Source organism: Hydra viridissima, unplaced genomic scaffold (genome assembly GCF_058129835.1).
Source record: "Hydra viridissima isolate aposymbiotic clone 2 unplaced genomic scaffold, HvirCarnegie_v1 scaffold_6, whole genome shotgun sequence".
Taxonomy (NCBI): Eukaryota; Metazoa; Cnidaria; class Hydrozoa; order Anthoathecata; family Hydridae; genus Hydra; species Hydra viridissima.
Genome location: NW_028324305.1, coordinates 15222281 through 15248277, shown reverse-complemented (window position 1 = coordinate 15248277; position 25997 = coordinate 15222281). Strand labels below are relative to the sequence as shown.

At 28.1% G+C, this 25997-nt stretch overlaps 3 protein-coding genes and 1 pseudogene across 7 annotated transcripts; 2 read left to right on the top strand and 2 right to left on the bottom strand.

The window, feature by feature from the left end:
- Nucleotides 1-1763: 1763 nt before the first annotated feature.
- LOC145190085 (uncharacterized) lies at nt 1764-10922 on the bottom strand. 5 transcript variants are annotated; one of them, XM_090090235.1, is made up of 15 exons: nt 10579-10922; nt 9563-9751; nt 8948-9317; nt 8513-8700; nt 7868-7972; nt 7361-7465; nt 6908-7120; nt 5409-5546; nt 5083-5226; nt 4148-4579; nt 3627-3788; nt 3265-3375; nt 3035-3170; nt 2270-2332; nt 1764-2192 (listed from the first exon to the last, which is right to left on the bottom strand). In XM_090090235.1, exons 1-14 carry the CDS (start codon nt 10646-10648, stop codon nt 2287-2289), a joined length of 2409 nt encoding a protein of 802 aa, XP_089946361.1. In that variant the 5' UTR covers nt 10649-10922; the 3' UTR covers nt 1764-2192; nt 2270-2286. The 5 variants fall into 5 exon arrangements, 4 of the variants coding, with proteins under 4 accessions (XP_089946361.1, XP_089946360.1, XP_089946363.1 ...); XR_016453303.1 differs by lacking the exon at nt 2270-2332 and having other exon boundaries at nt 5359-5546; nt 10579-10901; XM_090090234.1 differs by lacking the exon at nt 2270-2332.
- Nucleotides 10923-12234: 1312 nt separating this feature from the next.
- Nucleotides 12235-18405, bottom strand: LOC145190267 (pyruvate dehydrogenase (acetyl-transferring) kinase isozyme 2, mitochondrial-like). The gene is made up of 12 exons (XM_090091142.1): nt 18054-18405; nt 16078-16216; nt 15383-15451; nt 15243-15306; nt 14365-14431; nt 14099-14149; nt 13906-13995; nt 13704-13781; nt 13535-13611; nt 13224-13430; nt 13022-13135; nt 12235-12908 (listed from the first exon to the last, which is right to left on the bottom strand). The coding sequence occupies exons 1-12, from the start codon at nt 18157-18159 to the stop codon at nt 12738-12740; spliced, it is 1233 nt and encodes a 410-aa protein (XP_089947268.1). The 5' UTR covers nt 18160-18405; the 3' UTR covers nt 12235-12737.
- Nucleotides 18406-20459: 2054 nt separating this feature from the next.
- On the top strand, nt 20460-23841 carry LOC149887201 (uncharacterized; annotated as a pseudogene).
- A 641-nt stretch (nt 23842-24482) lies between these two features.
- On the top strand, nt 24483-25500 carry LOC149887200 (uncharacterized). Its single transcript, XM_090089577.1, has 2 exons — nt 24483-24945; nt 25090-25500. The coding sequence occupies exons 1-2, from the start codon at nt 24772-24774 to the stop codon at nt 25396-25398; spliced, it is 483 nt and encodes a 160-aa protein (XP_089945703.1). The 5' UTR covers nt 24483-24771; the 3' UTR covers nt 25399-25500.
- The last annotated feature ends 497 nt before the right edge of the window (nt 25501-25997 follow it).

The following is a 25997-nucleotide window of genomic DNA, read 5'->3' as shown; positions in this document are numbered from 1 at the left end:
TTCCAAGGAAAAGAAAACGATTTTTTTAAATTGTTTACGTTCAGATATTAAAGTCGTTTAACAGCCACTTGTCGAATGTAATTAACCTTTTTGCACTCCGGATTTTTTTTGTATGATATGCCCTTTTTTTTTTGTATGTATACCAATACTAGCGTACTTGTTGCACTTTCAAGTAAAAATGGTAGATTTGGAATTAACCAATTTACAAGTAAATAAAAAAAAGAATCATGCAAATGGATATTTAAATAATTAGATGAATGTCTGGTGACCTAAAGTCGCTGACGGACTACAAAAGATTTCATCCTGTCGACAGAGTGCAAAGGGTTAAGTTTTTTTTTTTCTTTAAACAAAAATGAAATACTTTTTAGATATAATTTATATACCTTTTAGGTCTTAATTACCCAATATTATGTACTAGAAAGTTAACAACACATCTGTGTGGTAAGCAGCAACAGTGTGTACATACAACAGTTGACGATTTTAAATTCTTGATTTTGTAGCTAGATACCAGAAAGGTACAAACGCTGCATGAACACTGGACACTTAGCTGAGTTCTAAGGTTATATATTTTATTGTATTTTTATCATTTTTTTATAATATTCTTTAATTACAATTTTATGGTTATTATTACACCTTTTATTAAATTTTTTATTTTTGTTGCAAATTTTAAAAAGGACGTCATTTTAAAGAATACTAAAATGACGTCATTTTAAAGAATACTGTGGAAATACATCTTTGATATAATATATCTATATATAATTAGATGTATTTAATAAACATAATACTTTGAACACAAATCTCACTTTATATAACTGAACTCTATTGATGTGAAAGACATTCTTTCACATCAGAGTTTCACATCAAAGACATTCTTTCACATGCAGTAGAGTTCAGTTATATAAAATGAAATTTGTGATTTTTTTTTATATTAGATTATTAGTATTTGTAGGTTTGAACTTCATTTGTATATCAGACTTTAGAAAATAGAAGATAAGAGCGTTCTTTCAGAAGGAATAGTGCTATTAAAAGATTTCGGTAAGACGAAATTTAAACTTCAGAATCAAAATTGTCGACTGACGCACCTCGTTCAAACAACCAATCTTTGCCAAAAAAAAAAGAAAAAAATCGATTAACACGTGGACTCACGCATAAACAATAGTAACATTACACAACTATTTAATGAGAGGAATGATTGTGATGTTGATTCCAGTACTTAATATTTCTCGATGAAAAGTTACATCTACCATGTTTATGGCCTGATCTTAAAAGGTTCCATTTGAATTTTCTCGAAATTGTAGATAGATAGTTATGATTGTTTTAATCTAATATTTTATAGAAAGTAGGATGTTTCTAATACTCTGAGCCTCTTTAAGAAATAAAGAAAAAATTTAAATAAACAAGGACGTTTCTGACATTCAGAGCCTTTTTAAGAAATTTCACTAACAGCTTTTTAGGGAATACTTTAATGATTATTTGCAAATAATTTGCTTATTTTATGTCATCTACGCAAAGATCCCTATTTAAATGTCATCTGCGGGAAGATTCCTATATGTAAGAATGCATTGGGTAAAATTATTAGTCCTGGATAAATTAGTCTTATTTATCACAAGATACGCTCGGATTTGTTTTGTTTCTTTTGCATTAAAAACTCATCGTCTAAAAAGCCAACTTATAAAATATTCGGGATTTAAACCAACTCGGTTATTTGATCAAAGAGATCGTTGATCATGAAACTAAATTTGTAACAACTTTAATAATTTCAGTTTTATAATTTGTTTTGTTCTTTTATTCAAACAAATGAAACCTAAAGATAATATTTACAACTTTTATAAATACATAAATGCTAACTAATGTCTACTTAGCATAGATCCAAAATATTTTCTTTTTTAATTCGTGTTGTGCCTATTCTTCTCTACGCTTAACTAGAAACTGGAACAGTTTTTGTGAATTTTCCACCGTTCAATGAAAAAAATCTCATCAAATTTTAGTCAAAATCGGGCGGTTGATAACGCTGCGAATTCAGATTTGTTTTAGCAGGTATAAGCGGGAGCGCTTTTTTCTTGGGCGGTACATCTTTTATATAAAAGGCAGAAGAATCGACGTACCTTGCTGACCATTTGTCATCGTAATCATTTGAAACATCGAGCAAACTTACTTTTTTAAGGGGCGGAATAAATGCGCCGTGATAACGTCTAAAAATGACAATAATAATTTATCAATATCGAAAACAGTTGAAAAGATATTTGCTTGCGATGCAAAAAGAGCTTACTTCAGTCTTTAAGATTATCATAGAAGGAATTGCTCATCCAATTGGTAAGATGGATAACATCGTCTAAGAATGTCACACATCAAACCAATTTTACAGTTTTTATGTTAAAACTTTTTCTGCAAGTGCTCACTTTCACTTTCTTTCATGCTCACAAAAAAATTCATCGTTTATTATGAACAAGAAAAAAAGTTTTAAAGTTCGATACAAAATTCGAAAACATCCAAAAGCAGCTATTTTATGAATCTGACTTTATAATAAAAGCAAGATGACGCAACATTGTTTTCAGTTTTTTTTTTGTCTCATTCTCAGTAAAAATAAAAGCGAGCTTAAAAATTGCACGGCAAATCGCAGAAAGTTACACTTGCAAAAGAAATTTAAAATCAAAATTACAACAGTAAAGAAGAAATCATGGATAAACGTATATGTGCATGTAACCTTGAGCCCAGAGTCTTTTTTTAGCTCTGCCTTGTATTAAGTAGAACTACAGAGATTTTGGATTCAAGGTTGTACAAAAGTATGTACTATATATCAGTTTTCAACAAGTACCATAATTGGTACAAAGCATTAACACTTGAAAAGCCCATTTTTTAGATATATTTAGAATTCCAACATTTTAAGCACTCTACACAAATATTAAAAAAAGTTAGTTTGTATTGTTTTAAAGTTGTAACAGATTTTGGTATACCCTGAAACTCAACTAGATTCAAAAAATGGAAAAACTTGACTAAAAATGAGCAATATTTATGAGAAAATTAATTCACTTACGTTCGATAAACTCTCCAAAAATAAACCATCATGCACAGCAGAAGTATTAAGCCACCAATACATCCAACCAATGAAAAAATCAATGTTTCTTTACTAAAATGTTGTTTAGGACCAACTGATGCCAGAACATTTGAAACTATAATAGAAAAAAATTTGAATAATTTTTTTTGCAGGTTGATTTTTTTTCCTTTTTTTCTTTAACTTATTTTTTAAAAAAAATTTTAACTCACCACAAAACCTGCATGAAGCAGCACAAAAGTTTTCGGCAAAGTCTCGATTATCGTTACAAAAGCCATCCTGATTGTTGACCAAAACTTTACAGTTCAAAGAGTCATAGCAACCTAAAATTTTTTATGTTAAATACATTTTTACGAGATTTTAATGATTTAATGGTTCATAATCATATTTTGATAATAATCTGAAAGAGTAATTTATATTTGGTATTTTAAGAGAGAAAAACTCTGTAATGATTTTTTAAATTTTAGTTAAACTAAGATAAATTTATGAACAAAATCTTTTTTTTCGGAAATATGTCTACCTCCTCCTCCATTAATATGTTAACAAATAAAAATTTTCAAAATAATATAAATACCTCCTCCTTGAGGTATTCTAATTTTCCCAACAGGAGGATATTTGCATTTTTCTTCTATTTCTTTAAAAGAAATATCTGGGCATATACATTTTGAGTTTAAAACTTTGCTCCAATTTTCAGGAAAGTAATATCTACCGCAAGTCTTTGTAACTGAAGCATCAACTAGGTATAAATATAGGTATACAAATGTTAGTAAAATAGTTACAACCTTATTTAGCTAGATGTATATGTAAGTAAATATGAAGTAAAAGTAACACCCCCAATATGTGTAAGTATGTGCATACATACATAATACATACATACATACATACATACATACATACATACATACATACATACATACATGCATACACACAGATATATGTATATATATATATATATATATATATATATATATATATATATATATATATATATATATATATATATATATATATATATATATATATATAGACACTTACATATATCAAAAATTAAACTTTGAAAAAGCTAATTTATTATTTACAACTTTATCAACTTACGCATTAGATTATAGCAGCAGAGCTCTGTAAGAGGAACCACTGTAATATTTGACAGATATATTTTTCGAATATCTTTTTGTGATATGATATTTTGTTTCCATATTGCTAAATGTACTATTTCAAACTGGCCTAGCATAGGCAAAGCACGATCATTGTCTTTAGTCTTAGACCCAAACATGATAGAAGTAGATACATGATCAGCATTCGTCTGCTCTACTACACGAGGATTGTTAGTACTTAACTTTAATTCAGCATTAAAATAAAGAAATAAACCAAGTTGTTTGCTCCATGCAAATGTAAAATGAAACCAGTTTTTTGGAAACTGATAAATGTACAACTCCCAAGTTTGTTCTTTTGTTGAGACATCTAACTTAAAGAACTTAGTAACAGGATCTCTTTGAAGTCTAAAACCTGGAGGATGTACTGGGTAACCTAAAGTAAAAAAAGGGAAACCAAAGTTTAAGAACTAACAGTAAAAAAAATTCAATTTTCAAAAGCAGCAAACCAAAATAAATTTATAGGTCGACCAAATCATTTAAACATTTTATTAACAAATCATCATAATTCATCATAAATGATATTGGACAATTATCGTGGGTATCGTGGGAGTGGTAAATTTTGATTTTAAACACTATTTCATAAACATTAGGAGATTATATAATGTGCAATAGAAATCATCTAACCTAAATATAGGGAAGTTTTAGACAAAAAAAAAGTTTTCGCTTTAGTGCGTAACTCATTAAAAATTCTTTTTGATTTTAAACTAATGCAGCAAAAAAAAAAAGACCGAAAAATTCATTTTAATATATAAAATATTAATTATATATTAATTTTAATCATTTCTTAATTATTTTAATTGAAAATAAAAATATCAAATGAATATAAATTTTCAAAATAGATACATACTACAACTTCATTTTAAAATTTGTCTATACCTGCGTAGCCTCCCGATGCAAATATATAATCTCCTCCCGTAAAATTCATCCAAAAACTGACGGTCAGACCATTTTCTCCACATTCCAAATTTAAAACACACGGATCAGTTATATCTTTTATCTCTATCCAATCATCGATTCCGTCTAAATGTAAATTGTAATCGATTAACTGGCTCATTCATAAAATTTAGATCTAGTTCTAAAATGGTACAGGTGCAGTCAAGAAGGGCTTCACTGAAAAATTTCTAAATGCTTCGCTGAAAACATTAATATTACCGAAAAAGCAAAGGTTAAAACTTCAGTTTAAGATCGTTTTCATTACCTACCCAAATACAAAGCTGAACCCAATTGTAGTGTTTTAATATGCTGAATATCATTATGCAGCATTGGAGTTTTTTTGCCATTTTCGTGTCCAACCTCTTCATTTAACGCCCAATAGTGTGTGGCATTCAATAGTGGGCCCTCTAAAAAAGAGAGAAAGAAAATTCTACAATGAAGTTTAACATTTCAATATGCAACTTACACGCTCGCGAATGAAACTTTTTTGCCTTTATATTTTATTCTGAAATTATGATTAATTCTGAAATTATGATTAATTCTGAAATTACAATTTATTCTGAAATTATAATTTATTCTGAAATTATAATTTATTCTGGTTGCATAGTTTGTAATGAACAGTTACTTACAACGTAAAGAACTGAGAAATGAAAAATCTCGTACAAAAATTTAGAAAAAAAGAATTTTTTTTAGAAAAAATCCGATTTGTTCAAGAAGAATTTTTAATTTTTGTACTTTTAAAAAATAACCAACCAAAATTTGGAGACAAAAGGGTCACATTCGAACGCAGGTAATATAGCCAAATAAGCAAGATTTTAAAAAACTCGACACAAACCATCCCTGAAAAAATCCTTTTCAGATCTATTTTTTACTCTCGTCAGCAATCTCATGTACAGCTATTTCATATTTTCTTCTATGAAGTTGAGGGCAATTGAGGATTTTAAATTCGTTATTTTCTTTTTTCTATTTTGTTTGTACATTTACAAATGTCAGCCATCTGTTTAGGTACTTTTTCAAAATAATGTTTATGAATTCTGATGTTTCACAATCGTTATCATGCTTAGTAATCTTTCTAATAAACCTCTCATGAAATATTTTTCATAAAATAATTTTGTAATAAACGTCTCATTAAAAAATTTAACGAAGTTATTTCACAAGAAATAGTATAATAAACATCTTATGAGATATTTTTTAACAACTAAAGTTTTTTTTTTTTTTTTTTATCTACGTAATAACTATGCTTTTTTTTTGTGTTTTTAAACCTTTATTGTTAAAAAACGTTCATTTTGACAGCTTCCCCTCCTGGATTAGGTAAGTTTTGTAAACATTAAATTCTGCTACATAAAGGGTGTGCAAGTATCACACGTGTAAATGTATGGTTTTGTTGATAAAGTCTACTTTCATCAGAGTTTGAACACAAACTAAAGGCGTTACAAAAATCTTAGTTAAGGACGTCAATCTTTGGAAAGTTTCTTATTTATAATTTGGGTTGTTAAGTCCTTGTTCTAACGCCTTGATAGATGAAAACTTTTCAGAGTGCTATGTATAGAATAGAGAGAGACAGAGAAAAAATTTAAATAAAACGACACAAAGAATTTTTCCTAAAAAACTCTTTTAAACACATGGTAAAACAGATGGCAAATTTAATAATGTTTTCGTTGATAAACTTTCTCCTACGTGTTACTAAGCGGATTTTAATCAATCAATAAATATCATAAACTCAAAGCTAAAATTTTTAAAATAGAAATATTTGCAAAGTAGTCCTCACCGCAAAAACCGTCATGAAGGACAACAATGTTCTTCTGACGTCTGCATGCCGCTTTTTTTAGGGTACAAATGTTGGAATACATGATATTGTCAGAACCGCATACGGGTGCATTGGGAATCGAGTCACAGAGTTCAGGACATCTGCAACTTTCACCATTATTGCTAAAATCACAGATTCCGTAGAAACAACTAAAAGAACCACACATAGGTTGTCCTAAAAGTTTTTTAAAAAACTCAAATTAATTTAAAAAATAATCCAATCAAATATGTTTGCATGAAAATCTCCTCAAGTGTATAATTCTGTTGTTAAGACAAGCTTCAACTATGGTACAGTTATTTAATGTATGTACATAAAATGTTAATAACTAGAGATAAATTCCTTAAAGTGAAAACATGAGCTCTAATTAAAATGTAAAATTAGAAGCTTTACAACGAATTCAAAAGTTTATCGTACCGTCACTAGAAATTTTGTTTCCGCATCCAAGTAGAGGTTTATCTTGTTGTTCAAATAGAATCTCGCAATTTAAGGAAGTTGTTGGAGCAACAGTTGAAGGAAAGACTAGCAACAAATTTTAGAGCAAAATATATATATATATATATATATATATATATATATATATATATATATATATATATATATATATATATATATATATATATATATATATATATATATATATATATATATATATATATATATAGTTTACACGTGATAAATCTGTGTGATTATATATAAATAATACATGATACATGTGTGTGATTGTGTATAAGTAATATATAAGGTGTGTTCCTTGGACTTTTTATTGTTGTTTTAAGTAAACATATATTACATATATTTATTTATTCACACACCATCACAAGCATATACAAGTATATTTGTATATGTTAAAAAGTTGTGTAGCAAATTCAGCTTTAACCAGAAAAAAGTTAAAAACTTATGGCTATAAAAAAAAGGACATACCAGAGCATTTTGGATGAAAAAGATCCGGACATACGCAATTGGTATAACGTAATTCCAAATCGAGACATTCAACTTTCAGACAAGGATCTTTATAGCATGGATCATCTAAATAAATATTAAATTATTTTTTTAAGAGAAATCTTAAAACTGTTTGTTTTAGCAAACCCTTCCTACAAATAATATTTATAGTCAAACTATTTATTTCATCGTATATTATAACATTTGTAATAAATATAGTCGAATTCAACAAATATATTTAATTTGTTGATTTTTTTAAAATTTGTTCGAATTTACTCAAATGTTTTCAAATTTATTCTAGTGTATTCAGAGTTATTCAAATTTATTTACATTTATTCATATTTTTTTCTTATTTATTTTTGAGAATTAAATTTAAATGCAATGTAAGAAATTTGGCATATATACTTTAAAATTACTAACTCAACACTTAGTGAACTATTAGGCTGTAATTATTCTAATAGATATTATGAAAACTATAATTATAATTGAATGCAGCCAGTTTTTTTACATTTAACGAGGCTTCAACACACACTAACGTTCCAACATTCATCTTAGCAAAAGTTTGTTTCGAAACTCAAAAACCTACAATTAAACAACTAAATTATATATAAATTCAAATTTATCTACTTTGCTTTTGAGCGCAGCATATAAGATCATGCTCCGTCCCTTTGGAAATTGCAATTGTTGGCAACGTTGAAATTTCTAAATCAGTAAGGCTTCTGAAATAAATTACAAGATGAGCAATATCAAAATCTCCATATGAGTCTATATTCGAGATATCTTGTGGTCGCCCAATTGTTATCATTTTTGTATATCTAAATAAATAAATGGGTTTACAGCTCAGATTTTCTTCGTAAATGAATAACTGTAATTAAACAATTTCATTTATTACAAATTTTGTTTGTTTAAACTCTTTTAAGTTCTCCTTAACGCTTCAAAATCATTTTTACATTAAATTGAAAAAACACCATTAAATTACAAGTTAAAGCTTGTTTAGACTCCAACAGAAGTCTGGACGCTGAGAGAAACCTCGTACAAAAGCAGGAACAAAGATAGACTTACGGCTTTCCAGATACTATTTTGGGAACTCCAAACATATCATCAGCTCTTGAACTTGCATCCTTATAACGACCATCAAGAACAACAAGCAATCCGTTTTCAATTGTCCACACAATTGATACATGACACCAACCATACTTTCTTAATAATATGTTAACAGACCAGTGCCGCTCTGAACTTGCAAACTCGACATGCAGTAGTTCGGTTTTGGCATCAAAATAAATCAGGATTCCTGGACCAGAGGACGAATTTGTAAAACTTCCTGTTGCTATTATACGTTTTCCGTTTCTCATGCGTACCCAAAATGCAATAGAGATTGACTGATCATTGCCGCAGGAAGAAAATTGAAATGCTAAGCAATCTTTGACAAGTCCTACGAAATTTAAAAAAAACAGATAAAAGTAAGAACAACTGCAACACAATAATAACAGCGACAAAAACTTTGTAATTCTCAATTTAGTTTCACACTTCAATGATTTATCATAATAGAATATTTTTAATTACTAGCTTCAGATCTAAGAATTCTACTTGACACCTTTCGGTACTATTAATTTAAATGACTTAATGTTTTTTTTTATTTTTATGCATTTACATCCATATACATTCTGCTACCATTACCTGCATCTACATCTATCCATTGCGGACCTTGCCCCTCCAGTGAAGCAGCGTATTTTAATCTTGGTACTGATATAAAAGTTACTCCGTATAAATCCGCTTGAGAGGAAAAAGACTCCTTATCTAACATGAAAGTGCGATTGGTTGCCTCCATTGGCCAATAGTATGTTGAGGCTGGGAATGGAGAATTACCTGAGAAATACAAAGTACGAACTTTAATTGTGATTTATTCTAAATAAAAAAGTTCTGAAATACTTTCATTTTTTATTACAATTTCTTGTTTAAACAGATTGAAAGCAAAAAGGTTTTCCAACACGATCAAAGTGTCCCTTAGGTATGAAATGTCTAAAAGGCGGAACATTAAAATTATAGTTTGCATAGTTTTGTAATTGCAAACGTTACCCGAGTCTCCGCCTTTCTCCAAAATTTTTTTCTTTTTCTCAAATCGCATTAAAATCAATAAATGTAAGTGAAAAAGATTGCGCAATACACAATATTGAGACTTACGGTTTGTTTTTGAAGTGTTTTTTTTTTTTTATTATTACTGCATATATTATAGTAACTATTAAAAGTTATATATATATTTTGTAATTGCCATTGTTCTTGTTATTATCGGGGTTTTTCTAATCATCCAGCGAATTCCTTTCTAAAACTCTTTTTAGAGAGCTTGTCTTCCCTTCGAAAAGTTCACCTCGACATCGTCTTGTCAGTAAAACCTCTTCTGATTCACCTTGTTGGTCAGATTTATTTGTGTGTTGAGCAGTATTCATAATATTTTTATCACTTATTTTTATTGAGAAATTTACTGAAATAAATAACCCCATCGTCAAAAATTATTTTTTAAAGTTATCTCACCTTAGTTTTATGAACACATTTAGACAGGGTAGTTGAAAATTGCTCAATGAGTTTGGTTATTTTTTGTTAAAAAAATGAAATTTAAAGAAATATTTAAATCGAAAAAAAAACAAAAACAAAAAACAAACAAGCAAATTTAAAGAGTTCAAGTAAAAAATACTTACTAAAAACAGAATGCAGAATTTGACAGGAAATGAATACGAGATTAGAAAAAGAAGCCATTTCTACTTTCATTCTCTCGCAAATGAAAAGTACTTTTAAGCCTTAAAACCAAGTTCGTTTACTTTACTGGCAATTATCTGAAGAAGGAATTATTTTAAAACAATTATTTCTCAATTTTGAGTTTCATTAAAGTTGTTCTTCAAAGCGTTCAAAAGAAAATGAAAGCAACGCCGTCAGTCATCTCGCAAGTTTAATATTTAAACCGAATCTCCAATGAGAAAGTTCGCACACAATAAAAACACACTTCTTAACTGGAGAGTCTTACATTTTAAACAGCCTCATTTTTGAAACTTCATTAGAAGCGTTTGGTCTTATTTTCTTCCTACAAAGGCTATGCTATTGTGATTCTATTAAAAGAAATTTTTGACAATACAATTGATTTATAATATTTTTTCGACGATTTTTTATTATTTTTTTTCCTTTTACAAGAACAAAGAGTAACTTGCCATTTGGCGGATCGTAGGTCTTATTCAGCGTTTGCGTAAAAGAAAACGAAGAGGCTTTTTACTATTTATTTACTTGAAACACAATCCTGTGCAAGATCCGTTTGAAAGCAAAAAAAGGAAAAAAATTCTTTTAGTACAAAAGTTGACACCTGCATATTTTTCCTGCATGAGCTCAACGCTCTTGCTTTTTTCCGATTTACACCTGGTTACCTTAAGAGATTTTCTATTTTTAATTTCTCGGTGCCGAGATGATTGGAGACAACTTTTCTTTCTAAAATTCCCAGAATAGTCTCCTTATAAAGCCCATATTTTTTTTCAAATACAACAAAATTTTTATTCAACTCTTGGATAAAAAAAAAAGAGGAAAGGTTCAATAACTTCCATCACTTTTCTCATTTTTAAAATGAACTCGTTTGAAAATTTTACCTTAAAGCAAGTCTTTCGTTTATTTTCATAAAATTAAAACGAAAAGATTGTTATTTTCATAAGATTAAAAATGAAGCGCAGTTTACGTAATACAAACAAAATGTTTTTGCGATGCAATAAAAATGACTCAAGTGCTACGTAAGTTTATTTCACGTTTTTGAAAGCCACAAAAATAGTTTAAAAAATATAAAAAAGAAAGATCAAGAATATGGTTCTGATCTTTTCATTTTTGTGAAGTAGTGGAAAGTCATTCCAAATTTTTAGTTAAAATTTCTTTCTTACAATTTATTCGACACCTTTTGTTTTTGTTTTTCCAAAAAAAAAAAAAAAAATCTCAATGATAAATTATCCTGCTAACCGTAACAACGGGAAAAAATCTTTTTGCAGCAAATTATTTCTTTGATTTGGTTAAAAAATTTGCACTTAGCCTCGCTCTATACTCTCTATAGAGTTAATAACAAGAAAAAATAATCCCAGGTCTCCTCCTACAAGAAAAATGCGTCCCGGATAAAAGTGAATCATCGGTTGCAAGAGCTACGCAAACTCTTTTTTTTTTATTTATCGAGTTTTTTTAAGAATGTAAAGCACTATATAAAAATGCATTAAAAAAATATATATAATTTTATAAATATATACTTTAACTTTTTTTTCATTCAGTTTGAGTAATGACGAAAAAAAAAGATGCAAAACAAAAAATGAAACTTGTTACGAAGATAAAGATATAACTTTTATATATTTATAAATTCATCCGATTCATCTCAAGAATATACATTATTTACATTACAGCATTTGATTAAAAAAAGCAAATAATAAAAAAAAAAAGAAAAAAAAAAAAAAAAAGGAAGGCAAAACAAAGACTTCATGTTGATAAAACATTTTGTGAAAAATTGACTTCTTCTGTAAATACGCATTTTGCAAGGACAAAAACTCAAATTCAAAAACGTTCAACTATTTACAAATATAAATTCCGTAAGAAAAGCTCTTCAGTTTTTGAAATACAAGACAAAACGGGATAAAGCCCGTTTTTTTATGACAAATAACGTCGCGCGCAGCAAATCACTTCGAGCATCCGCTATCACTTTTAGTCTTACAAAAAAAACTCAATTACGCATATTCAACGAAAAGAAATGTTGCTAAGTGAGTTTAATTTATTAATTATTTTTTGGGAGATCGTCGCTTCAGTATTTTGAATTTGAAGTAAAATAAAATAAACAAAAAAACAAAAAAAATTATTGACTGGATCTTCCGTTGGGTTTCGCGAAGGATTTTGGTTTGTCATAAAACGAATCACATGACCAGTCTCTTGTATTTGATTGGCTAATTTTATTACTCTCATAAGACGCTTTCGCTACAGAACTATTGTATAATGGTATAACTTCGTGAGCATCATGGGATAGGGTCTAAAAAAAATTCAAAAATAAATTTACTTGATTAACAAATACGGCAAAATAATCTATGTAAAAGATTTTTCTGAACAAATGAGACATCAGCAGACAATTTTACAGAAGATTACTTTTAAATAGATGTAAGCTGAAGTTCCCAGGCCATCCATTGAAACAATTTGGAGGTCTCCTCCAAAATATTTTGCATACAATCTTGATAGCGGCAAACCGTAACCATATCCTGCCTAAATCCGTATTGAAAATAAATATCGATCAAACTAGAAAAAGCTAAGTTCCTTAAGTTCTTTGCATATTATTTAGAAAGAAATTTACCATCGGAGATCCATGTAAACTTTTGTTTGGCTCAGGAGCGGTACTGTAATGGTAAGCGAAAAGCTTCTCAATATTACCACGTGGTATTCCTCCAGCCTCGTCTGTTATTTTTATAGTCAAGTCTTCGTTGCCTTTAACAATCAGCGCTTGAATGTTTGGCAGCTCATCTGAATCTTTGTGAAACTCCACAGTAGCACGCATAGCATTCTGGAAGACGTATTGTAGGAAATATCAGAAATTTATGATGACAGTAAAATGGTGTTCTTTTTTTGTTTTGCATTCAGAGAAAGAAATTAATAAAACATATCTACCTTTAAAATCTCAAACAAAATGTAATATAAATGCGAAGGAACATAGTTAGTGACTATCTCAGAACCTTTGGACAGTGCTATAAGAGAAAGTATTTTTGTATTTGTAAGAGATCAAATAAATAAACTTTAAAGAGATAAACATATCAATGAACGAGGAATAAAAACTCACTGTTATTTTCTCTGATTTCAACTTGGGGAGAAGCAAAGTAAGACTGATCGCAAAGAAAAGTTGCATTTTCTACTGCATCTAGAAAAAAAAATTGAAAAAAGTACTAACAATAACGCAAAATTTTATGTAACATTAATAGAGTTTAACTAATACTACGTTTTAGAAAAAGAAAAAAAGAAAAAAGATCGTTTGATGTTTTTACCCTTAAGTATGCTTTTTACACAGCAATTTGGCTCAAACACTCCAATAAAACTTTTTGAGCTTTCTTTCAGGTCTTCTTTAAACAATGCCACTGCAAAATAAATAAATTTCAAACTTTTCTCACTCCTAAAATATATCAATTTTCAGATATTGATAAAGAGAAAAAATTTTTATAAAAATCCATATATGCATACAATGCTGAGATATAAGAAGCCGAATTCCAATTCTGTTCATATAAAATCGATCTGTAAATAAAAAATTTCTGCTAAACTTGAGGTAAATAAAAAAATTAATTTTAGTATAAGTTCAATTACTTTGATAAGAAGTTTCTTTTTCAAATATGTTTTTTTTAAAAAAATCTTTAACTGACAGTATTTGGCAACAAACCAGATCAGATTGTTAACCACGATATTTTTCTGTGGCATAAAACAAAACGAAGTTATTCATTAAAAAAACTCACCTAAAAAATATTGAACTGCAGGGAGAAAACAAGATTCTCCTTCAGAATCTTTTAGTTCAATGATTCCCTTGAGAAATAAGAAATAAGAAAATATGTATTTTTCAGCATTTTTGTTCAGTAATTAGTCTGAAATCAAAGGATTGTAAGATACATTAGCTTGTTAAGTTACTCAGCATGTAAGATTATTAAAATGCTATATGCAAGAAAGCCCTCAAAAGGCTACACCTTTTACAGAGATTTTGATTTTGACTGACCATCAAAGCATCAATTGCTTTTATCACTCAATGATACTTTTTACATACTACTCCTTTATCAAACAAATAAAAACCGAAGAAAAATTCATTTGAAGATGGTTCCTGAAACATCTTTATCAAATGACATAAATTCTACACTCCATCAATCAACCAACTGATGAAAAAGGGACTTTGTGAACAGACATAAGTAAATGCCTTACTGGAGAAATACATTCTTACATTTATTTCAAAAGTAAAATTAGAATGAAGCAAAAGGGATTTCTACTGATTACATTAAAATTATAGCTCAAAACATTTGAGTGTTTTTAAAGTACTTCAATGTTTAATAAATAAATTTATAAATTTATAAATACTTTTAATAATAAATAATAATAAATTATCATTTTTAGTATTTTTAATCACTTGAAAATTGTTTTGAGTAAATAAGCTTTTATTTTATGAGAAACCAAAATTGTTAGTCAATTTTTATCAATTTTATATCTAATTTATAAATATACAGGACCTAATGGGAGAAAAAGTTTGTACATATCTTGTGTGTAACAAAGTTTGTATATATCTTGTGTATTTTTTTTTGCTGAAAAATTTTTACAAATTTTATAAAATCCAAATCACCTAATAGTATACCTGTGCCATTGTTTCTACAGTGCTGTCATGGCGACGCTTTATAGCATACAAGGCTCGTGTGAATCTAAGAGATAGCTGTAAAGTAAGAAAAATGATGCGCTTTTATGGATTTAATAGAAAAAATAGAAAAAAAAACATACCTATCAACAGTATCAGCACTAAAAGGGGCATCTTGAAATTCCATAAGATCAATGAAACTTTGTACATACCTATAAACAAATCTCATTTTCTTTAAAAATTTTTGTGTAAATATGATTTTTAAAAATTAATGAAAAAAAATGCTTTATAAAAATGTTTGGAGAACATATAAAGAATTTGAAACTAACTTTTAAATATTTTAATTAAAGATTTGTAAATGTGGAATATTTTTAAAAATTAATAAAAAAAATGCTTTACAAAAATGTTTGGAGAACATATAAAGAATTTAAAACTAACTTTTAAATATTTTAATTAAAGATTTGTAAATGTGGAATATTTTTAAAAATTAATGAAAAAAATGCTTTACAAAAATGTTTGGAGAACATATAAAGAATTTGAAACTAACTTTTAAATATTTTAATTAAAGATTTGTAAATGTGGAGGTAAATAAAAAAAAAAAAGATCAAGTTTTCATTTGCAAACTTGAAACAAATCGTTGAAACAAAATAATATCGTTGAAACATAATACCGTTGAAACAAAAGGTTGAAATTATTGGATTTCTGCCCAATAAAGCTCTTCTTAGAGTGTTTTAAGCTTAAGTTTTCAAAGAAATTAGAGAGGTCAAGTTCTACAACTCCCCACCCCCACCCCAATATAAACATCAAAAAAAGATCGATTTGAAAGCTAATTGCTTACCAGCTCCTAACAAGATCCACTGAATGCATAGAAAGCAGATTTTTTGGTAAATGACTAATCTCTTGCATTATGTGAGCTAAACGAATGGGAACTTCATGACGCAAAAACTTGTATGATTCTTGAGGTTCTGCATTCTTTCCTAAATAAAATTTAAAAATAATTTAAAATACCATTTAAAGATTATTGAAGCAGCATTATTAAACCTTTTACAACAAGAGTATATTAAAATAACTTCAATAAGAATTTTAAAATTAGCCCATTAAAATATCTTTGCATGTAACTATTTGTTTTAAGGTATCTTAATGACTTATTTAACAAACAAAAGTTAATTTTAAATCTAAATTTACAAAAAATCAAACCTAAATCAAACTTTTTAGTAATACTACAAACAAAAAATAAAAATTCAAAAAAATTTTTCAAATAAATTAACAGTAAAAACATTACACTCAGTTTTTATATTAAAACTTAAAAACAATGTCATATAAGATTGCAAATTTCGTAAAGGGCTTGATGCTTTCATAGTAAATGATCTATAACCATTTTTATTACATAGTTTGATATTATTTATGTGAAAATTTTATAAATAAAAACAAAAAAAAGTCAAAAAGTGAAAATGAGTTCTAAAAATCAGCCAATTATTGACCTTGCATTAAATGGCACTGTATCAACAACATTGCAAAGATGTTTAAAAAGCTTTTAAATACTGTCTACACTGGGATTTTAAATTTTTAAATGAGTGGTTATGTAAAGAGGAAACCAGGCAGAGGTTTAAACAAAGCTGTTTGTACACCTCTGTTAATCAAGGCTTTAAAACTACAAAATTTATGAAATACAGTAAAGTATACCATCAGAAATGTAGCCAGAAAGGACCTTAAAGCCAAGTCTACAGCCAGTATCAAGAAACACTGTATTTCCCCTGATATTTAAGGTTTGAAAGACCAAAAAATATCTAAGCCTCCAGAAGATGAGAACAACAGCCACACTCTTCACTGATTAGAAGTTGTTCTCATTTGTGTCTCACAGTCAAACAATTACTGTTCAAATGAGCTTTAGCTGCCCAGTTCACTGGGTTTGTTACCCTTAGACTACTCAACCTGAGCACCTACTAAGCCAATTTATTTTTAACATCTCATACTGGTGTCAACTCCCTAAAGTAATGGATTACATCCACTTACCCTGTTTAGGTCCAAGAGTCAACTTAAACCATCATAGATGCAGAAGGAAGCCATATTGAATAAAAATGTGGCAAATGTATTTCTAGACTGTTTTTAATCATTTAATCATTTCACCTGCTTTTTCATTTTCAATTTAAATCTATTTTTTAATTAAAAAAAAATATTCATTTTTTACAAAATTTAGGTTACATATGACATACATGACATTAGACAGTTTAAAAAATTTTAACTTGATAAACTCTATAAAAGTCTACAGTAACACACCAAAGTTTAATTGAGGCATTTTTTAAATTTAAATATTTAGATGTCATTTTTTTAACAAATAAAAACCAAATTTTCCTTTTAAAATAATAGAAATATTACAGTAAAATACAGATAATTAAAAAAAAAAAATCAACTAAATACATAACTAAAAATTTCTCTTAGCTTAAAATCAACAAAAAAATTTTTTTGAGAGAAGATGCCTCAAGACAAGTCAGTACTCGTCCAAAAGTTGTTTCTTATGCTCAATCAACAGAGTTCTATAATTTGTCAACTGAGTTTTATTACAGTAAGAGACAAACAAAAAAATACCTCATGGAAAACGTTATGAGCTGTATTAATACTCAAATATTAGATTTAGATCTGCATCCTAGCACACTAATTAAAGAAATAATTGATCAATTTCTGTCAATGTTCTATATTTAAAGTTTGTATTCTATATATGTGTTTTTGAGTTTATTGTGTTATTAAACAGATAGTTGAATTGATACGAATACTATTTTAAAGAAATTTAATTCATAAGAGTGTTGGAAAACTTACCAAAGTGAGTGAATTGCTCTATCGTTAAAATAGATTGATGATAACGACTATACCGATTTATGTACTTCTGTATGTCAGCACTGATTGCCTTCGCGAAACGCACCATTTCCAATTCTTAAAAATCAAGTCTTGTGCTCTCTAATTCATTTTTATCTAACTACAAAGTTTAGATGCTGATTTACAAATTTATATTATACATCCAAATAACAAACATAATCTTTAAATCAGTCCATTCGAGTCTAAATCCATTTGCGATTTTAGTATTGAATTCTCACTGAAAAATTAAAATTTAAGGGATTATTATGCGGGTTTTAATTATTAATGTCCGATTTGTTCTGTGCGTTTAATGTTTGTGTGCAAAAATTCTTTAGCCCCTTTTAAATAAAGTTATAAGTTAATCAAAAAAAAAAAAGAGACATAAATCAGTTGTTTGTCATGCAGATATTTCGGTTTTATTCGCTTTAAAATAAGAGTATCAGAAAAAGCGAATGTCAGAAGAATCTATAAATAGGATCTAGAAAAATAGATTGCTCCGTAAATGAACTCAAAAAAATATTTTGAGCGCAAAATAGTTTGGAGCAGTTAAAAATTGACCTTATTCCTAAAAAATTTCTGAAAAGTTTTATATGGTGATTTCTGGGGAATGTTTGCGTTGATTTTATCATTACTTTCTGTGTCTACCCTAAACAGATCCTACTAATTGTTCAACGGAAACATTCATTAAAAAATTAGTGAAATTACGCACTTGCATATGCAATTAGTTGTATATGTAAGTGGGTACTCTCATATTCAAGGCGTCGATTCAAAAAATATAATATTTATTTTTTCAGCTTAACATTTTTTATTCAGAGATATCCACTTTGATCAACAGAAGTGCGTCAGAGATATCCACTTTGGCTTATAAAGACGCCATTCGACACACCCACTGATTTACCTTCGGAAGTTTAATAAGTCTAGGCAATATTTTCTTTGCAATTTCTTTATCAGTTTACTTTTTTTTACTGTAATATTTTCTTGAAGCATAACGCAGCCCTTTTGTTTAAGAGTAGCGGATTGAAAAATGCATACAAAAAATTATTTAAAAACTTCGTCAGTCGCAAAAAGATTAAAAAGGAAAAAATGGGGCGGTGTTCTACAACAATGCGGTTAATCCACATCAGCAATATTTTGAAACAGATCCCAACAAACTCTTTTTTTTTTTTATGTTAAATAAATTTGCCGCTTGATTCATTTTTGATTGCAAATTGATATTGGATGAATGTTTTGCAACAACAAATTTGCCCCGGAATTAACATTTTTAGTTATAAGTGATATAGCTATAGCTATAAATGATATATCGACTGTTATAAGAACAAATATAGAAAGTTTTTAAAGAAAAATACAGAAAAAAATAAATTTCAATTTTCATAAATATTTTAAAGACACACCAAAGTATTATCTCGGGGTTTTTAATCAACAACTGCATGCTACCACACATCTAATTGCAGGATATTAAACATATTAAGAGGTGCTGTTGGTTTTAAATGAGTCATTTTTTTAAGATTTGTTCAGTGGATCAATAAAAATGCACATAAAACATTTGTGTTCTACAAAGAATAAAAAAAAAAGTCTTCTTGCATTATTATAGCATAAATAATTCTAACTCAACTACTGATCAATGTAACTTAATTTAATGAAATAATTTGATACTTCTTGAATTTAGCTAAGTAATAATCAAGCAACAGTAAAAATTATGACTTTAATTGTAAATAATTCTTATAAAGATAATAAACTCTATACAGATATTTACAACTATTTCTATTCATATAAATTTATCTTTAACCATTTTGTATGATATAAGATAATTTATAAGTTTTTTTTGTTTTTAAATTAATCTGTTAAAATAAAATTCATTTTTATCATGATGAAGCAATTAACATTAAAGTGTTTCGATACTGTAGCAAAATACTTCCTGATGACAGTTAATGGTGACAGTAATGATGAATGTTAGTTGCATGAATAATGTGAGAAGATGTGATTAAAATCATCATTTACACAGCAAAAAACATAACGCAAAAATAACGGTTACATAACGGTAAACGAAAATTTTGGCGTTATGTTTACCGTTATGTTAAGTTGAAATAGTGTTGAAAGTGTTATAATGCGTAAATGGTGCTTAAATCATTAGTATAGTAATATATATTTGCAAAGCGTTATGTTTAACCGTTATGTTAAACAGATTATTTTATCAGTAAAAAATAGCGCGAGTTTAAAGAATCTTTGCAATTTTTGTTTATAAGGTCTTTACTGTTTTAGTTTTCTTATTTTATTTTCTCAAGGTAGTTACTTCTTAGCATTTAAACGACATTTGGGTTGTTAATAATTAATATTATATATTTATTTATATTATTAATATTATTTAATAATATTGATAATCATAATAATAATAATAATAACAATATATGTATGTATGTATGTATGTATGTATGTATGTATGTATGTATGTATGTATGTATGTATGTATGTATGTATGTATGTATGTATGTATGTATGTATGTATGTATGTATGTATGTATGTATGTATGTATGTATGTATGTATGTATGTATGTAATATTGCTAATTCAACTATTTTCTTGGTCCCTTGGAGGCTTCAAGATATTAGGAGTTCACTGTATTTGTATGTTGCTTAATAATGTTCTTTACTACTATTTATTTAATACTTACCATTTTTTACTTATTACTATTCTTAAAATTAATTTTATTTTATATTGCGATTATTAAATAATGTTAAATATACTATTTGTGTAATTTAAGTTTTCTAAGTAATAATAACTATATTACTGATTTCTACAATAATTAACAGTTCAAAATGATAAAGCCTGTTGTTGTCAAGTATCTTGGTGAAAAGAAAATTGTTCTTGCTAGTAATAGCAATATTGCAGACTTTTTAACTAATGGTAAGCTTATTTTTTAATGCACATTCTTTGTTTATTCAATCTTCTTTTTTTTTTTAATCAATCTTCAAATTCTTTACAGTTCATTTTTGTCTTCATACTAATCAAGTTATTATATATGCCAAAAACAATGGTTGAGCTATTTAATTTAAAATTATACTTTTTTAGCTTCTAAAAAGTTTGATAACAGTGATATAAGTGGCATCATGTGGAATGGATGTGAAGTCGATTCTGAAACATTTGTTGCCATTTTAAATGAACAAAATCTAGAAGTGGAAGTTGTATCCTTAGCAAAAAATAATGAGCTCAGCACTTTTGTTCAAAGTTTAAAGGGATTTTCTCCCGTTAAAGCTGTTTTTTCAGCTGTAGATAGACACTCTGATCCTGTTTCATTCGATTTTAACAACCAACAATCCATTATTCCTCAACTTCCAACTGAATCAACATTATACCAAGACTCTAATTATGAAGATGTACTTGAGGATTTAGATGTTTCTTCAAGATCGCAAAATTTAAGTTTAATATCAACTGCTGCACAAGTTGCTGAACCACCAAAATCAAGTGCTGAACCACCTGGATCTCAAAAAGTAATTTTATCTTGTTCTAATTGTAGTTTTCAAACAAGTAAACAATATGTAATGATATCACATCTTAAATTACATGGTCAGGAAGGTTCAGTTGTATGTGAAAACTGTTTTTCAAAATTTAAAAGTGTTAAAGGTTTTAAACTTCACAATAGAAATTGTTTTGCTCCTTTTGATACTGAAATTGAAGTAATTAACAATAATAATGATTTTAATATTGAAAAACCGGATGATTTTCAATTTTTGAAGGAGAATAGAAAAGATCAACTTGCTGCATTAGCTCTTCATTTGCGAGGGAAATATCGATGCTCTGAAAATGTGGTAAACATTATTTTTTCAAGCTTGCAAAATATTTTTAATAATAAATCACAAAATGAAGAGATTTCTACAATTTGTAAAGAACTATCAACAGAATATTCTAGAACAAGATATTTTCAAACTGCTTTTAAAATGCCAAAAATTCAGTTAGTATACAAAAACAGTTTACATGGATGTTTTATTCCATTTAAAGAAATACTTCAGTTTATTTTTACATCAAATGAATATGATAAGTTTCTAGAGTATTCTTCAGAAATACCTATCTCATTGTATTCAGATGATTTAGGTGTAACTAATCCAATAGGCAAATCTAGAGGAAAGCACAAGTTGTGGGTTTTATATTTTCAGTTGTTAAACATTCTGCAATGCTGCTTAAGTAAATCTTTCTCAATATTCCCTTTAGCAATAACTGGTTCTAAATCTGTTAAGGTAAAAGGCTTTATGAAATCTCTTCTTCTTGACTTGGTACAATCTCTAAATGAACTATCATCGATTGATTCCTCAACTTTAACTAATGCTAATGGTAAAAAATTCATGGTAAAGTTAAAACACTTTATTGGAGATTCATTAACTTGCAATGCAATTGCTGGTTTTAAAGAGGGTTTTAGCAAGAAAGTTGTTAGGTGCTGTAGAGTTTGTAATTCAACCAGGTCAGAAATGTTAGTTTATAATAAACATTCTCAGTGTAAAATAAGGAGTTTAGAGGAACACAAGATGAGAGTCAAAGAACTAGATAATTCTAGTCTTCCCCGAGTTGAACGTTTAAAATGGTCAAAACTATATGGCGTTCAATCTAACAGTGTTCTATCTGAAATTAATGAATTTGATGTGACAAAGCAAGTTCTTTTTGATCCAATGCATGATTTGTTAGAAGGTGTAATACCTTTGCAGATAGAACTTTACTTGAATCATGGGGTTTTGAAAGGTTTTTTTACAATAGATAGCTTGAACAACTTTATAAAATTGTTTCAATACCCAAAAGACAGTGAAAAACCACCTGTAATAGTAGATTTGGTTATTAAGGGGAAATTTGGCAGTGCTCAAGTTCTTTCTATTTGTCGTATTTTACCAATTTTTTAAAGAAGTATCACTATTGATTGTCATTTCTTGTGTCTTATTAAGCTGCTGCGTATTCTTCAAATGTGTCTCTCTCCAGTTACCACTGAGGCTTACTTCGTCTCTTTAGAAGAAACAATTGCAGCCCATCATACTCTTTTTATGAATTTATACCCAGATAAGTTTATACCAAAGCTTCATTTTCTTATTCATTATCCTGAGCAATCCAGACAATTTGGTTCACTACGATACCACATGTGTATGGCTTTTGAGAGGAAACATCAAGTAATAAAAAATGTTAGGCATTTTAATTTCAAAAATATGCCTTTAAGTGCTATGAAGAGTATGGTTTTAAACACTGTTGCATCTTTTTATAATTCTTTTGGAGAAATTAGTAATGGAGTTCTTTGTGAATTAAATCAAGTTACTATAAAAAAAAATATTGTTGCCTGCATCCAGATTAATGGAATTAAATACTGTCCTGAATCGTCTTTATGGTTTCATGATGGTTTTCAATCTTCTGCTTTTATTATTAAAGAAATTCAAGTAAAAGGAGAAAAAACAGTATTTATTACCTCACAGCTTCAGTGCCTTAATTACAATGTGTTACGAGGTTTTTTTACTGCTGTTGAGGACAACACAGTTCCTTTTAGAACTATTGCAGCTGAAGGCTTAGCTTTTCCTTGGCCAGCATTTTATTTTAAAGAAGGGGATATTTTCTATATTGTACCCCCAGCATTGCCATTCCTTATCATATAGTTGCATTGAAATTTTATAAAAAGTTTATATTATTTGCAATAAATATGATTACTTTAGTCTAATTTGTTTTCTTTATTTTGTCAACTTTAGTAGTTGTAAATGCTTTCTTTTGTCAATTTTCACATGATGATACAAAATGTTTTTTATTATTCCTATGTTTTTAACATTTACATTAATGATAAATTTTTAGATTAACAGAATCCCTTTTGATGGTGATATTAAACAAACTCTCATTGATTTTTTTCCACCTCACATTAAACTATTTCTGAGCAACAAGTTTTCTATTGAAGATAAGGTGATATCTAGAGAGCTAATGTCTTGTTTATTAGCTTTTTGCTGTTTGCATGCGCCTAATCATAATAATATCAAAAATAGAATATTGTTACGGAAAATATTCTTTGCAAAGTTAAAGTCTACTTGCATTTCTTTATATCCTTCTTACATTTTTGATCTCCTTCCTTTTCCATCATTTTTATATTTTACTTCAGATTTTCAAATTTGCTGCTGTATACATAAATTGTTTGATTCAATTTATTTAATTAAAGTTTTTAATTTTCTATTAGGATTTCTTGTTCAAAAAGTTGCCTAATAATTATCGCCAAAGACAATTTAGTAAATGTCATAGTTTAAAGGTTAAGCGATTTCCTCATTTTTCTGTTGTAAATAGTTCCATCAATAATAGTAGCCGAGCAGTAAATCTAATTTTGTTCGAATCAGTTGTAGATAAAGAACAGCTATTACAAGATGTTGAAGTAAGATTTTTTCTGTGTTTATTAATTTTTGGATAAAAATGATTTCTAATTCTAATATCAGAAATTATAGTCTAGTTAAGTAAACTTAGACGCAAAAAATTTTGAAATGTTATAATTAATATTAAGTGTCAGGTCATTACTTTATTTTATTAAATAGTTATAAAATAAGGAATGTATATAACTCTTTCTTTCACCTAGAATGAACTTAATAAGAAAAAGCCATCACTTTCAACACTGTCTATTCTAAACAGACATCTTTTTAATAACGAGACTTATAGTATATTTCCGAAAAGAGTTACATATGCTCCTGGATTGATGCTGGAAGAAGCGATTCGTTTGTATCCTATTTTTAAAGATTCGTCTCTTAAGATTCAAAAGATGTTGATTTGGATTTCTCCCGATTCGCAAACCCATACTGAAAGTTTAATGCTGCTCCAGAAATCACTTATTTCTAAGAAGACAACTGATAAATTGTTTGTGAAAGTTGATGTAAATTTTATTTTATTTTTTTTATTTGGTATTAAGCCAGTTCTATAAAATATAAACTTAACATTGATTCAAACCCATTTAATGTATTAATAATAGTTTCTTTTTTATGGTTGCAATACTTATTTTGTATTTATAATATTTTAGTGTGATTCAATACATGAATACTTAAGAGTGCCAAGCTTGTATGGTCCACAAGTTATCTATAATAAAACGGAATATGGAGTAAGGAGTCGTAGAGGTGTCGAGATGGATGTTCAGCCCTTGATCAGTACATGTGAAATGGTGGTTGTTTTGATGGCCGTTTACTATTTGCTAGATTTGACATATCCTTCTTGTTTTGGGCAGCTTCTGGGATGTTTGCAAGATATTTGCGACTTCGGACGATCAGCTTTACTTTCTAAAAAATGCATTTTTCTTTTGCAATCTTTTTACAGCAATGTGAAGTATTTTTGAATTAATAAATGTCATTAAGTTAATTTCTTCATTTATTTTGTAAATGATTTTCATGATTATGAAAAATAGTTTAACATAAATATATTAGGAAATTAAACTGGATGAATTTGTTTTATTTTTTAAATTAACTTTTATAAACATAAAAAATGTTCAATGTTAGTTAGTTTATTTAGCAATTTCTGTTATTAATCATGGGTTTCAAAAAACCTACTTTAAAATAATTATAATTTGACATAACGGGTAACATAACGGATAAATACCCGTTATATCAGGTTTTAAACATAACGGTAAAATACGCGTTATATAACGGGAGTTTTCCTCTCACATAACGGCTAATTGGCGTTATGTAACCGTTATGTTCAAGGCAATTTTGCTATGAAAAAACATAACGCTAAAACCGTTATGTTATTTTCATACATATTAAGTATTAAACATAACGGCAATGAACCGTTATGTGCGAGGAAAACTCCCGTTATGTTTTTTAAAAATATAACGGGTTTTTTATTTACTGTGTAGTAATTGACGACTCTAAGACTTTTTTTTATTTTTATTTACTTTCTTTCTTTCTTTCTTTTTTTCTACTTCTTATCAGCTAAACG